Here is a 14,796-nt window from a genome sequence, read left to right as displayed (position 1 = left end):
TGTTAGTCCCTTTGTGTATATCCATAAAAGGAATGTAACTGTTGAAGTGAAAGAACTCTGTGTCGTGATCTAATAAAAATAATATACAAAACTCCAGTTATAACTGGGTCAGAGAGATTGACTTCGCCATGTGATTTCTTTAATATGGAAATACATTTTCTTTGAGCTAACATATTTTTGAATGCCAGATGTTTACTGCTTCTAACTTTAAACTTTTATAGGTATAAATGTTTTTGACTTTGGGTATTGTGATAGATGATCAAAAGGATACTTTTATCAAGTTATTACTTGCATTATAATTGTCTTTTTTTAAGTTGGGCATTACAAAAGGAAAGGATTTTTTTTGCAATTAGTTATGCTATAAACTGGTTAAAATTTTAGTGAACGTTTACTTGCAATACTAAAACACTGCCTTACAATTTACTTTAGTTAAATAACAAGAAAGCACTAGCTGGTGAGAACAACTTCACAGACACAATGAGGCATATGTTGTCATCACGTTTGAGCATGCCTGACTGTCCCAACTGTAATTATAGAAGAAGGTGAGCTGATGGTTTTTAATATGAGTTCATAATAAAACATTAATCTCTTGGGTTAGAGAAAAGAGGATATCAAATATTGTAACTGGCACAGTGCATTTAATAAAATTGAATGCAACTTCAAACAATACCTTTAAAAATCTGTGACACTGATAAGTTTTATTACTATCTTAATTCTTGAGCAGATGTACTTGTGATGACTGCAGCCTTTCACACATTTTAACATGTGGCATCATGGATTCACCAATAACAGATGACATCCATATTAACCAGTTACCACTACAAATTGATTCCGCTCCGGATTATCTGTCTGAGATCCGCCCACCTAGTATGTCTTCAGCAAGCTCCGAATCAGGTTCCAGCTCTCCTATCACAATTCAGCAGCACCCAAGACTCATCCTTACAGATAATGGCTCTGCACCAACTTTGTGAGTTGCTGTTTTTTATTGTAAAATTTGGAATCATAATGAAATTGAGAGAACTATGGAAGACAAGTTACAGAAGGTTGATAGTTTCACTTTAAATTACTATCATTGTTTAAAGATTTAACACTTATATTTGCAGTAGTACTTAGCCACAGTGGGGAACTTACTCTGAGAGGTATCAACTGCCTGAATTCATTACAATGAAGTAGTAATTCTTGAACATATGTCTTAGTTTTATGCCTCCAAACAGCTGTATATTCAGGAGTTCAGGGAGACATCTACGACAGAACCCTGCTTACACATTTAGCCACTGGCAGTGGCAAGGGTAAACGTTCTGGATGGTGACCTGCTAGCTAGATGACTTGTCTGTTGTTCCACACATTTTGTCACATCATTTGAAAGCTTGCTTTAGACATCTACCCTAAGTGAAATCAGGGTGGATTGATTTAAATCATTGATTTTTAAATTATTATTTAAATCAGCAAGCAGGAAATCTTGACTTAATCATTGTTTTAAATTTGTTTTGCATTTGTACTCTTTAGGTATTTTTCCAAAGAAAATTTGCTTGAGTGGTTGGTAACCATTAAAACATGTTGGTTTGCGTTTACGCTATATTTGTTGCTGCTTTTGCATACCAAGAGGATATGCTATGTCTATACACATTACGTTAATTGAGATTCTTAATTATATATGAGGGAGATTCCCAAACCTGAGCTGGTCTTTTTAGGTGACAAATCTGAGGAACTGTCCCAGATTGAGATGTCACTAGAGGAGGTTTTGGAACAAATTGATAAACTAAACAGTAATAAGTCACCAGGACCAGATGGAACTCAAATGTGAAATTTCAGGACTACTAACTGTAGTCTGTAACCTGTCATTTAAATCAGCTTCTGTACCAAATGACTGGAGGATAGCTAATGTGAACCCAATTTTTAAAAAGGGTTCCAGAGGTGACCCCGGCAATTACAGGCCAGTACTCCTGACTTCAGTACCGGGTAAACTGGTTGAAACTATAGTAAAGAACAGTATTGTTAGACACCTAGATTAACATAATTTTGTTGGGGAATAGTCAACATGGTTTTTGTAAAGGGAAATCGTACCTCACCAGTCTACTAGAATTCTTTGAGGGGGTCAACAAGCATGTGGACAAGGGGGATCCAGTGGATATAGTGTATTTAGATTTTCAGAAAGCCTTTGACAAGGTCCCTCACCAAAGGCTCTGAAGCAAAGTAAGCAGTCATGGGTTAAGAGGGAAGGTTCTCTCATGGATTGGTAACTGGTTAAAAGATAGGAAACAAAGGGTAGGAAAAAATAGTCCGTTTTCAAAATGGAGAGAGGTAAATAGTGGTGTACCCCAGGGGTCTGTACTGGGTCCAGTCCTATTCAACTTATTCATAAATGATCTGGAAAAAGGCTAAACAGTGAGGTGGCAAAATTTGCAGATGATACAAAACTACTCAAGATAGTTAAGTCCCAGGCAGACCGCGAAGAGCTACAAAAGGATCTCTCAAAACTGGGTGACTGGGCAACAAAATGGCAGATGAAATTTAATGTTGATAAATGCAAAGTAATGCACATTGGAAAGCATAGTCCAAACTATACATATAAAATGATGGGGTCTAAATTAGCTGTGACCACTCAAGAAAGAGATCTTGGAGTCATTGTGGATAGTTCTCTGAAAACGTCCACTCAATGTGGAGCGGCAGTCAAAAAAGCGAACAGAATGTTGGGAATCATTAGGAAAGGGATAGATAATAAGACAGAAAATATCATATTGCTTCTATATAAATCCATGGTACACCCACATGTTGAATATTGTGTGCAGAAGTGGTCACCCCATTTCAAAAAAGATATATTGGTTTTGGAAAAGGTTCAGAAAAGGGCAACGAAAATTATTAGGGGTATGGAACGGCTATGGAGAGATTAATAAGACTAGGACTTTTCAGCTTGGAAAAAAGACGACTAAGGGGGGATATGATTGAGGTCTATAAAATCATGACAAAAGGAAGTATTTTTTTTCACATAGCGCACAGTCAACCTTGGAACATCCTTGCCAGAGGATGTTGTGAAGGCCAAGACTATAACAGGGTTTCACTTAATCTAAATCATTTTAATAGATTAGAATAAGGCCTTAACATAAGTTGTCATAAATTCAAATTTAACTTTAAATAGGTTTATTTTTAATTTAGTTTAAATAAAAATCTGATTTTAAACTTGAAAAATCTGATTTTTAAAATTTTCTTTTAAAATTGGTTTTAATCCTCTGTGAATGAAATATTGTTACACATGCACCACATGCCTAAGGAATACAACTTTATCTGTCAGGTACTAACCAGACACTCCTCAGACAATCATAACTGGTATTTTTGTGGTTTTGCCTTACAAAGAGCAACGATAAACCTGAATATAAGAACTGATTAATGATTTTTTTTTTTTTTTTTTTAGTGTGAGAACAGGTGACTTTTTGAAAGGTTAGTCACCTGATTACAAGTAACTGACTTCTGAACTCTTCTGCCAAGACGGTTGAGTTGACATTATAGCGAAGATTCTTGTGAAGTGAAAAAAATTCTCATCTCCTCTAAAAATCGTAGTGAATTTAGGAACTGAGGCATTTGCCATTGCTGCCTGATCCTTCCCCAAACCAGAAAGGGGTAGAAATTATTTTAAAGTTGAGGGAGTGGATTGAATTTTTTATTCCCCACCCATCAAGCCTTGATAGCAACTAACTAACTACTACACCCTGTTACAGTACATGACACATCAACAACAGTGAAGAACATTAAGTTGATTCTGCTATAGTGATCAGTAGTGAAATAGCTAACATAGGTATTTTAGGGAGTTGTCATTAAGATTCAATGTTAACATTTTATTGAAATGAATGGGGATAGCACAGATTTGTCAATTATTGTTTCAGGCTAATATCACTTCATTGATTTATACCTGGGTCTCATTTCAAAATTGATCTTTGCATTTATTACGGCTAAAGACTTACTGCTTTCTAATGAAAGCATAGATTCTGGAATATAAAAGGGCATTTATGTGGCAAATTATGCAGTGGCACAATTGCATTATTCTCAATGTTTCTGATCACCGTAATTATTTTTCTGTTTGAAGCAGTTAAAGTGCCAGAAGTCCATTCAGTTTCTTTGTTTATTTTGACACACATTAAATCAGCATGTGTCCAAAACAACTAGCCTTGTACAAGTATTTCAATTTTCCTGTCTACTTAAAACTAGCATCTATATCTGTCTCTGTTTGCTGTGTTGATACTAGCTAATGCCTAAATAGACCAAGACAGCTGTTTGGGTAGTTCTACAATGTTGCATTGTGGTGTTGAAAAATTTCAGTAGGTTTTCTTATCCTGTATTTAAATTATCTATACCCTCTAGTTCTTCATCTTTGTAAAATTTTCAAAGATGAGGGAGGGCTTTTGTAATATTACAGATCTGCTTTTGCCAATATTTTGCTATATTATCTCAGAAGTTCTTAAGCTAACTTCAGTTCTCCAGGAATGAAGATCAATAATATTAACTGTCTCATGAGATGCTAATTTAAACATCACTTACTGAAGGCAGTGTTATCTACAGACAGACACTAGTTCACTCTTCCTTCAGGGGAGGATCATTCTGTTTCTCAAATTAGGGCCTAAATAATCTCTTAGGTATTTCTATCCCTGTGGCACATGTGACGTATGGCTAAAGGTACTGTACTGTAATTAAATCTCAGCAAAAAGTCTTACTGGAATGCCAAAGGACATAATAATACACTTAAAGAGCTCTTTTATATGTTTAAGTACTGTACAGAAATTACCAAATTAAACTTTTGCAACACCCTCGTGAGGTAGGTAACTAAGCTTGCATACTTTTTGTTTAGTTGTGTCAGGAAAAATTTCTAGTCCTCTATTCAGGAATTGTATGAATAGGCACTATGAGAAGGCCTGAAGGATGAATGCTTTTTTTAACATAGTGGTATCCAAGAATGTGGTGGTAGGGGACAATTTTAAAATGAACGATCATTAATCAAAAAATGAGATTGTTATACTTAGTAATTCGTGTGGGGAATTCTGGCTTAACGTTGTCAGTGCTTGAAATATTTGTAATTTTTACACGTTACACATTTTCTACCAAGAAACTCATTTGAAATAAGGCTTTTGTCTCATCAAAGGAAAGGCTGGATTTACCCTTCATTGTGTTTTGGCATGGGGGAGTTATTGGATTTCTTGATGGCATAGTATTAGGGGAAAATTGCATATAAAAATACTAGAAAATCTTTTTAGCCCAGGCTTTCTGCTGAGGAGTTAAGCTATTACCTTAAACAGGCTAGATGGTAGGTAGTTAGTAAGTCTTGTGATTTTAAAAAACAGCTGTCTTTAACTATTTTGAAGCAGATCAATTTAAATTGAAATACAAATTATGTATCTAAATTTTATTTCATTCCAGTGTTTAGTAACTGCTTTCACAGTGGCTTAGGTTACTAATCATCATCATTTATGTACATCATCATTTATGTAAGCCTCTCTTTCCCCAGTGGTAGTGATGATGAAGATGTTGCACCATTATCAGCAAAATTTGCTGATATCTACCCATTGAATAACTATGATGATGCAGAGGTTGTAGCCAACATGAATGGAATCCATAGCGAACTAAATGGTGGAGGGGAAAACATGGCATTGAAAGATGAGGTATAGTACTTTAAAGTCACAAAATTTATGTAATCTGTCAAGTGAAACAATCATTGGAGACTGGTTTATCTTTTTCTTTTTTTTTTTTTTTTCTTTAACTACGGATTTTCAGTCTCCTCAGGTGAGCAGTACTAGCAGCAGTTCTTCAGAAGCAGATGATGAAGAAGCAGATGGGGAAAGCAGTGGTGAACCACCGGGGACTCAGAAGGACGAAATAACTCTAGGAAAAAGAACATTAAGGAAAGATGAGGCAAAAATGGATAGTCCACCCCCATCTTACCCCAGTCAGCAGGTATAGCTCACTGAAGTCTTATACCCGTTGTAAATTACCTTTGAAATCTTGACTATTTGAGATTATTTGCAGTGAAAATAGTTTAATTAGAAGGTAAGTTGCAGATATAGGGAGTCTTTTTATCTGTGTAGCTGTCATTATGAGACTTTAATTATTTTCACAACTGAATATATAACAGTTAGAAATCTAGTGATGGCTGGCCTTCCTGGAACCTAAATCTGAGACCTTTTGTAAGGAGTTGTACTCTGCTGCTGCTGTCTTAAAAAGCCTGCTTCCTGGTTGAAATAGTATTTCAGTCGGTATGAACTTAAACTGTTGAATATATAACAGAAATCTAGGATGAACTTACTGTTCTGAGCTTTAATGGTGAAAATGTTTTAGTTAAGTGACGGAAAATGATTTTTCCCCACTGGTTGAAGTAATTAATGGATATTTCAATAATATATCTAAAACTGATTTGCAAATGTAGGGAGTCTGGGGTAGTGCTTCATACTTTCTTTATATGGATGTCTTGCATGAAGATCTGTTGTGACTCAATATTTTATTGGATTGCTAATTTGTTTAGTAAAAATTCCCAAATATCATACTTGGCTCTCTGCTCAGCATGTAATGGTTTCTATTTCAATGAGTAAATAAAAAAAAAAGTCAGTTATGTGTGAGCTAATTTTTTTAAAAGACAGTTGCTACAAATCCAAAGGAACCTGTATGTACTATTGAGGAAAACAACCATTATAATCTATTATAAATCTGCTTGCTTGCATTCATAATGCCATATTCTGACTGGATCATTTCCACACAGATAATCGAGCTTTTCAATAGTTTGATTGTGGAACAAAATCAGTTGCCTTCATTAACTCCTTCCAAGCAAGAACCAAACCGTGCCTCATGCCTTTGTAGTCCTGACCATAGGAACCACCATAAAAATGCTTTGAGTAGCTCTACATTGCCTTTGCTACAACTCTGGACCTGTGAACCCTGATGAATATTGAACTTTGGTTTTAAACCTGTATAAATGTGTAAATTGCTCCTTACCCATTCTCCTTTATTATACAAGACTAAACAATATTTAGACTTGCTGTTTTGTGACATTTAAAAGAAATAAAACTACCTGAATTCCTTGTCTGACAAAATGAGGAGAGTAACTTTTCATTCCTTACAGGCTGACCAAGGTTCAAATACTTGTGAATGCCATGTTTGCAAACAGGAAGCTTCAGGTCTGACTGCTTCAGCACTCGCAGCCGGACGTCTTCCTGCTGGCCATCAGTTTGTGAACCCAGAAAAACCTGCACATCCTGCACTTCACCTTTACCCCCATATACATGGACATGTACCATTGCATACTATTCCTCATCTGCCTCGTCCACTTATCCACCCTACCTTATATACAGCTTCCCCCTTTACACACAATAAGGTAAGTGTGACTAAAAAAATGCTTTCTAGTTTCAGGAAAACAATTGTAAATTTGTGTGCATTACAGTAATTTAACTTATTAAGGCCTTATTGGCACATTACACTTTACTTTTTTCCTAATTTATAAAGGTATCTACTCATACATTCTGTAAAAGCGAAACCCAAAATTGAGAATACCCCAGTTCTGATGGAATTTGGCCATCACCGGATTAGCAGTTGCTATCATCAGACTAATCTTGGTAAAGATTTTCAGTTTCTTATCAGTTGGAATGGATATAGGGACAAGAGGAAATCTTTAAAAGATCAGCATAGTTAAATTTAATGTAATATGGCTATGCTAAATTTTAAATTTGTATATATTTGAGGTCAAAAGTGAATAGAAGAAAGGCAGCTGTTGTTCCTTTTCAGCATTGCTGTCCTGGATTTGGGTCAAAATGATGATACTGTGAATAAGGACAAGTGTAGAGGATTATTTGTTGAATGTTTTTGTGCTTTTAGGAGAGAGTAAATTCGGCAAAGCACTTCTGCAAAAGATCATGGTTAACTAGCAAGATAAGGGTATTGTAATCCATGTTCATCTGGAGATGTTCAAACACTCTGACACTATAGTGAGTGGGGCCAGATAATTGCCTAGTTAGTTTTTCAGAAGTTCCTCTGATTTACATTTTAGAGGGTTTTTTTTGCATTTAATGAAGACTGTCAGATAAGACTGAAACAAAAATGTGATTCACCCTTGCAGTACAAGTCTGCTCTGAAAAGGGATTCTAAAAATTAGCTCTGTGGAGTGCCACGTAATTTTATTCAAAATCAATTAGTTAATTTTTCATGTATAAAGTATTCTAATCAGCCCCATACACTCAGTCTGAGCTCTGCGAGGTGGCAAACAGCGCTGGGGGGGAGGGGGAAGTTCCTTGTGCTGTCATGCATAATCACCTCTGAAATGAAAGGCTAATGGGGTTGTGTACGTAGTGTGGAAAGCTGAACTTAGCCTGTGTCATGCTGTCTGGAGTGGCTCACAATTGTGACGGTCTATCTTAGGACACACTGTCAGAAAACAGGGCCGACACCCCACGCTGGTGTTATGTTCTATAATTAGATTTCACAAAACCAATAACAAATGTGAACTCCTGAATCATTATACCAGTCTTACCATAGATCACAGACAGTCTCCTTAGGCCCTCCAGTCTACCTTGCCACCTAGACAAACTGGACTTTGTGATTAAACCAAAAATCACAATACACTCAGGTTGCTCCCAATCCCAAGAGACCAGTCACTTACTCCCAATCAATTGGTATTCTAGATCTTACACCAAAGACAGCTCTGGTAGCCAATTGTATAGTAAACTAACTAAAGGTTTATTAGCTATGAAAAGGAAGTGAGAGTTATTGAGAGGTTAAAGCAGGTAAAAATATATGTACAGGTGAGTCAGTTTGTAATTCCAAATGGTGGCAGTGATATAATAAATTGCCAGTTTCCCCAAAGTCTTTTCAGGGTTCTCAGATTGTCTCTGGGGAGCTCTGTTTTGTATCTGATACACTTCCCTGTAAGAGTCCAAACACGCAGGATCTTTCCCTAATCCATACTTATAGCTGCTTTCACAGAAAACGAGCTGGCAGTGTTACTACCCACGTGGGCTTTTCATTTGATGACCGATAGTGAAGAATGCATTTTGAATCTTTGACCTCCGATCATCTCTCACAATGACCACTTGCTTTGAAATTAGCACTTTTCTGTTAAAATTCATGATTAGCATTCCACAAGGCTTCTTTCTCATTTGATGGATTATTTAGTTACAAGGGCATACACAATGTAAATGTTGGGTACTACATTATAACCGGATACAAATAAGTGAAAACAATGCAAGTAACATCCCATTAATTTTCATGAAGTTTAAACACCAAGTACTCTCTTGTACATCTAACAATCACTTTGATCTATACTAATACACAAGTGAATTGGCCTGTGGCTCTGTCATGAGGTGGCATCTGGTCCGCCGCGTCACAGGCTGAATCACTTTTACTGTCAGTGGTATGTGAGAAGGGGAAAAACACAGCTTCACTTTCAGTTTCCAAGTTGTATGTGCAGAGCTGGCAATTGGGAAAACTATAAATCTTTAGTTGAAAATGGAGCAGACTTGATATGGAGTCAGTGACTCAGAAAATGTGGGACTCTGCAATGCTACTTTTAAAGTGTAACTCTCCAAATTAAAGGAGATCTTAGTCTGATTCAGATGGAGGCTTTAATGTCTGGTCCAAAGTGAATGAAATGTGTATTTCTGTGATGAAAACAAAGATAGTTGGAATGCAAAATGTTAGTGTATCGTACAAAAAGATCACAGAACACGTCAATTGGTGTATATTCAGATGAAAGTAAACTATATTGGTAACATCTGTAGAAGAGGTGTGAAGTGAGTATATTAGAAAAGCTTCAGGGATAAGAAGTAAGAGGAAAAATTAAGTCAGAGTAGGGTTTAGTTGGTTTTGGACTTTTTGACAAGAGGTCAGGCAGAAAGGGGGTTCTAAAATGGGGTTTTATTGTGAAGCAGCTGAATAGGCACAGATAATAGGTTAAAAATAACGAGTCCTTAAAGGTTCAGTTTTTATGCAAATATAATTTTTAATAAAAAGTGAAGACCAACAGAAACACAGTATGCACACAACTTTGTATAAAAGGAAATTTTTTTCAAAATTTTCTGTCAGCTGGTTGCTCTTTAAGAGCTATATATAAGTGTGTGTATATATACATGCAGTTAAGGTACGACCCACACATATGCATATATAAATATAAACAAACCTGCCATAATTGTTACTTTTGGAGACAAACTTTTATTAGTTTTTAGTTTACATAATTTCTTACAGGATCATAACACTTTATTATAATAACTTGAATATTGCTGTTGGAATAACTGTGTAGGCAGACAGACTATTAATTAGAAAATACTCTTATAATTTTTGTAGGCATTACCGCCAGCACCGGTTCAGAATCATACAAACAAGCATCAGGTATTCAATGCATCGCTCCAAGATCATATTTATCCAAGCTGTTTTGGGAGCACTCCAGACTGGAATAGCTCTAAATTTATAAGTCTTTGGGGATCAGAAATGATGAATGACAAGAACTGGAATCCAGCTACTTTTTTGCCCGACACACTTCCTGGTGAGGGTTTGTTATAATTTCACACTGAATAGCTATGAAAACTGCATTATGAAACTGAATGTGGCACTTTGTCTGGCAATGGTACATTTCATTATCATTTTTGAGAAAGCAGTTAAAGATTTGCATAGACAGGGAGTCATGGTTAGCTATACCATGGCTGAAAACATGAAAGTAGAAACTCTTTAATCCCATTGCAGGGGCAAAAACAAAAAGAAACTGCCTCTCTTGGCCTCCGGTATATAGAGAGAAATTTATAGAGATGCTTGCATCTTCAGATTTGTGCAGCTACAGAAGGATGTGGGTTTAGAGAGACGTTTATAAGGCAGGGATAAGAAGTAAAAATCCTGAGTCTCCTATCACAAGACCTTGATCTTGTTTCATAAAATTATAGGAGAACTGCTGGACTAACACCATAACAGCTGCCACAAATTCCTTCCTCTTGTTGCTGTGATGAGAGAAAAGCTAGAAGAACCTAGAATGGATGACTTTGATGCAAAACAAGCTTCAGAATATTTTCACGTTACATTATGTTGTAGAATCACTTCCTTAGACCTTTGAATTTTTCACTTCTCATAAAAAGGAACCATTTATAGATCAGCTGTCACTATAGGGTCAGGTATTTAGGGGCTTGTCCAAATTGGAATTGTGTACATGTATGGTTCATGTGAGTCTTGCTTCATTAAACTAGTAAATCTGAGGGAATTCTAATTGGCAGTTGGATACAGAAAAGTCTGTGCTGCTTTGCAGCAACATTCCTGAAATCTAAAATATTGTTCAGGTGAGATAGAACAGAGGAAACTCAACCAGTAAAATAGTAGTAAATGTATACATGTACCTACTTCTCTTGTTTTCATTACAAATATTGCATTTTTATGCAAGACTTCTTCCTGTCGTAAAACATGACTCACTGAAAAACTGTCTTGTTCTGAGACTTTATTTTGCCTTTTGTTTTGGTTGTCTCTTGTCTGGCCTGTTTCTAATTTGTACCCAGCTACTAGTAGCATTAAAAAACTAACAAAATACTCCATCCAGGTCACTAGTGGGGGAAAAAAGTGAGTGAGTAATCTCCGTTACGGAAAGTCACACCCCAAAAAACACCAGCACAAACTGGCACTTGGAGTCGCCAATAACTAAGTAAGCATTTAGGCTACATTTTCTTCTCACTCTGATTGAGGTGGTATGCTGTCAGTGCCTTTTGCGTTACATGGCTAAACTGGGCATTAGACTCCAGAGCTGTCAATCTTACACATTTCACAAGTATAAATTGACTTTAAAAAATTAAAAGTTTGAACAGATATGTACAGTAATGCAGTATGCTGCTTATTACCGCTACTGATATTTAAGAACACGTTTCAAATTTTAGTTTATATGACAAATCGGCCTGAGAATTTAAATTTAGTTACACTTACATAGACTAACATTCAGTGAGAACATATTTACTTCAGTAGTCCTACCAGGCCAGTAATAACATACATGGCTAGATATAGAAGTACACATCAGAGTTCAGAAAATTATAACATGCTTAAATCTGGGAAAGTGCCATAAACACAATTCTGGTAATTCTAGAAGTCTTAATTTCTGTGTGTTTCACTTGAAGGGAGTGATCTATTAGCACCAGCACTCTCAGAAATAAGACCTGAAGCACTTCCTGCTACATCTAGCAATGAAGCAACAGCAGTTACAGATAGCAGAGAGAAAAAAAATGCTGCAAAGAAGAAATGTCTGTACAATTTCCAGGATGCCTTTATGGAAGCTAATAAAGTTGTCATGGCAACCTCTTCTGCCACTTCTTCTGTCTCCTGCACAGCTACTACAGTGCAGTCAAGCAGCAACCAGTTTAAAGTATCATCTAAGAGACCTTCATCAATAGGTAAGAACTATAATGTATGTGAAGTAACTTGAAGTCAGTTGCTAAATTAATGAGCCACAAAGGGTTTAAAGTATTATTATTTATATTATGTATTTAAATGGTTTAAACAGCTTCTTTTAATCAAAACTCAGCTATTAATCTTGAGCTATATTTTTTCTGTAATCTCTTAACCCAAAAGGACTTAATCATGAGTCCTGAGATTAAGGTTGGTTTGGCCAAAATGTTGGTGTGTAAAAATGGAAAATACATTTTAAAGATATATTCTTTAAATATGCTTGAATATCTTAATTACTTAGTTTGTGACTAAAAAGATCACTTACCTGATTTTTAAAGAGCTAGATGTCAAGAATGGCTGGTTAGAGCTTGTGTAGATTTCTGTTAACTTCCTTCAAAAAATGAAGTAACATTTATTTATTTATTCCCAAATTTAGGAGAAGTGTTCCACAATATCAATAAAGAGGACCATAGACATTCTGCACCAGTTGCACCACGAAATAGCCCTACTAGTTTAGCATCCCTTCCTTCACTCTCTCCTGCTGCACTGTCTCCAGCCACTACACCCCATATCCCAAATCTAGCTGCTCCATCTTTCCCCAAAACTGCTGCAACGGCCCCTGGATTTGTGGATCCACATTCAGGTCTTTGTCCCTCCACAGTTGCACCCCCTACTTCAACCACAAACAGCTCCGTAAGTGCACCACCAAGTGTCTGCAGGTGAGTTTACTTTGTTCATACTTAAATTGGCATTAAAAATAGTAACCAACATGTAAAATAAATTATCACTCTTGCAGCACCATTTTGTGCACCATTATAACGTGAGAGGGGGGTCTTGTGCATTTGATAGATGAGCAGAACACCTGAGTTCTGTTCCCTGGTCTGCCACTCACTAGCCGTGTGACTTTGCACAAGTCGCATCAAGTGTGATGTTACTCTCAGGAAAATGTGGCCATGGTGTTTCTGGGGTAGGGTTGCATTTTTTTGTCACAGGCAGAATCACACTTGTTCAGCTTATAAGTCAAAAGACCTGTTCTCTTACTGCGTGCTGAAACGTCACCTGGGTTGGAAAAGTCAGAGTATGCTTTCTGTTTCATTCATCATTCCCAATAATAGTTTCTACATTTGGGACTCAATAGAAAATTCTGTTGATGATGCATAAACTAGAATAGATCCTATCACACTTTGTAATACCAAAATTGTTATGACAGGGCTACCAGGAACAAAAAGCAGTGACAACTTACTTTTTGTTAGTTTAGTCAGCAGACTTGACTCAGAAACCATACAAGGAGCATACTTCATGAGAAAGCTACCATATTTAAACAGTGTTTTGACCATAACTGCAGTTGCAACTTTTCTGAGTATCAGTTCCCCATTTAATGTAATAACTAACTTTTTTGTGATGCTTAAAATTTTAAAGATCTTTGAAAGCATTGGGTGAATTGTGCTATATGAGTACAGGACATTATGGCAGAGTGATTTCATAGTGACACTGATTCTCCAGTGTTTGAAGAGCAGGAATGTTCTAAAGGCAAACCAGTTGTCATTCTTCTGAGTACTCTGACTTGTTGTTCTGTGGTGATGGTTGCTATGGAGGAGGTGGGAGGCCACAGCAGTAGTTATGATGGGGCAGCTTGAGAACCAAGCAGAGTTATAGCTATCCACTTGAGTTACTTTATATATAAAAAAAAAAAAGTTAGCTTTGTAACATCTGGCTAGCTTTGTATTACTGCTGTTTGAACTAGAGAAATTAGTGAAGTATAAAAATGATTCTTTGCAATAAAAAGATAAATGTTTCTTTGAGTATAGGTTACCTAGTCTAGTGCAATAGAACCCAAATTTCTGTTAGCACTAGGTGCTGCTGTAATGCAAATAATATTAGGATGTGTAGGAAATGGAATGGAGAAAAAGACAGAAAATATCATGCTGTTATGTGAATCAGTTGTACACCCTCACTGGGAAAACGTTGTTCAGTTCTGTTATCCCATCTAAAAAGGATATAGTTGAAGTAGAGGGGGTTCAGAGACAGGTGATGAGAATGGGGAGAGACATGGAAAAAAATTCAGTATGAAGAGATGGTGAAAAGATTGGGACTGTTCACCTTGAGAAGAGTTAAATAAAGAACATAGAACATGTAGAACATGCACTACATTTTACAGTTTCTCATAATGAGACATTAATTATAAGTACTTTTTTCACACTATGTATAGTTACCTTACGGAACTCACTTTTGCGATCTTTGAGGACAAGAGCTTAGCAGAAATTAAAAAGGATTGGGCACTTACGTGTATTACATGCATATGCAAAGTTATAAGCATGAAGGTTATTTTAAATATTTAAGGACATAAATCAACCTGTGTTTCTTGGTGAATAAACTTTCCCTGGGCTAAATTATTTTATAATTGCCTCCTGCAGAGTTTTATCCCTT

General features: G+C 36.3%; 1 protein-coding gene across 1 annotated transcript in view; it reads left to right on the top strand.

The window, feature by feature from the left end:
* The window catches only part of FAM193A (family with sequence similarity 193 member A), a 97,245-nt gene that overhangs the window by 67,625 nt on the left and 14,824 nt on the right, over nucleotides 1-14,796 (top strand). The window contains exons 10-17 of the mRNA XM_065404727.1: nucleotides 430-542; nucleotides 725-967; nucleotides 5,492-5,645; nucleotides 5,758-5,937; nucleotides 7,097-7,348; nucleotides 10,306-10,504; nucleotides 12,102-12,374; nucleotides 12,806-13,088. Coding sequence (XP_065260799.1) covers nucleotides 430-542; nucleotides 725-967; nucleotides 5,492-5,645; nucleotides 5,758-5,937; nucleotides 7,097-7,348; nucleotides 10,306-10,504; nucleotides 12,102-12,374; nucleotides 12,806-13,088 — 1,697 coding nt within the window. The remainder of the gene's footprint in view (nucleotides 1-429; nucleotides 543-724; nucleotides 968-5,491; nucleotides 5,646-5,757; nucleotides 5,938-7,096; nucleotides 7,349-10,305; nucleotides 10,505-12,101; nucleotides 12,375-12,805; nucleotides 13,089-14,796) is intronic.

The sequence above is a fragment of the Emys orbicularis genome, chromosome 5, assembly GCF_028017835.1.
Source record: "Emys orbicularis isolate rEmyOrb1 chromosome 5, rEmyOrb1.hap1, whole genome shotgun sequence".
Taxonomy (NCBI): domain Eukaryota; kingdom Metazoa; phylum Chordata; order Testudines; family Emydidae; genus Emys; species Emys orbicularis.
The sequence above is the reverse complement of the archived record's forward strand: the minus strand, read 5'-3'. Positions and strand labels throughout refer to the sequence as shown.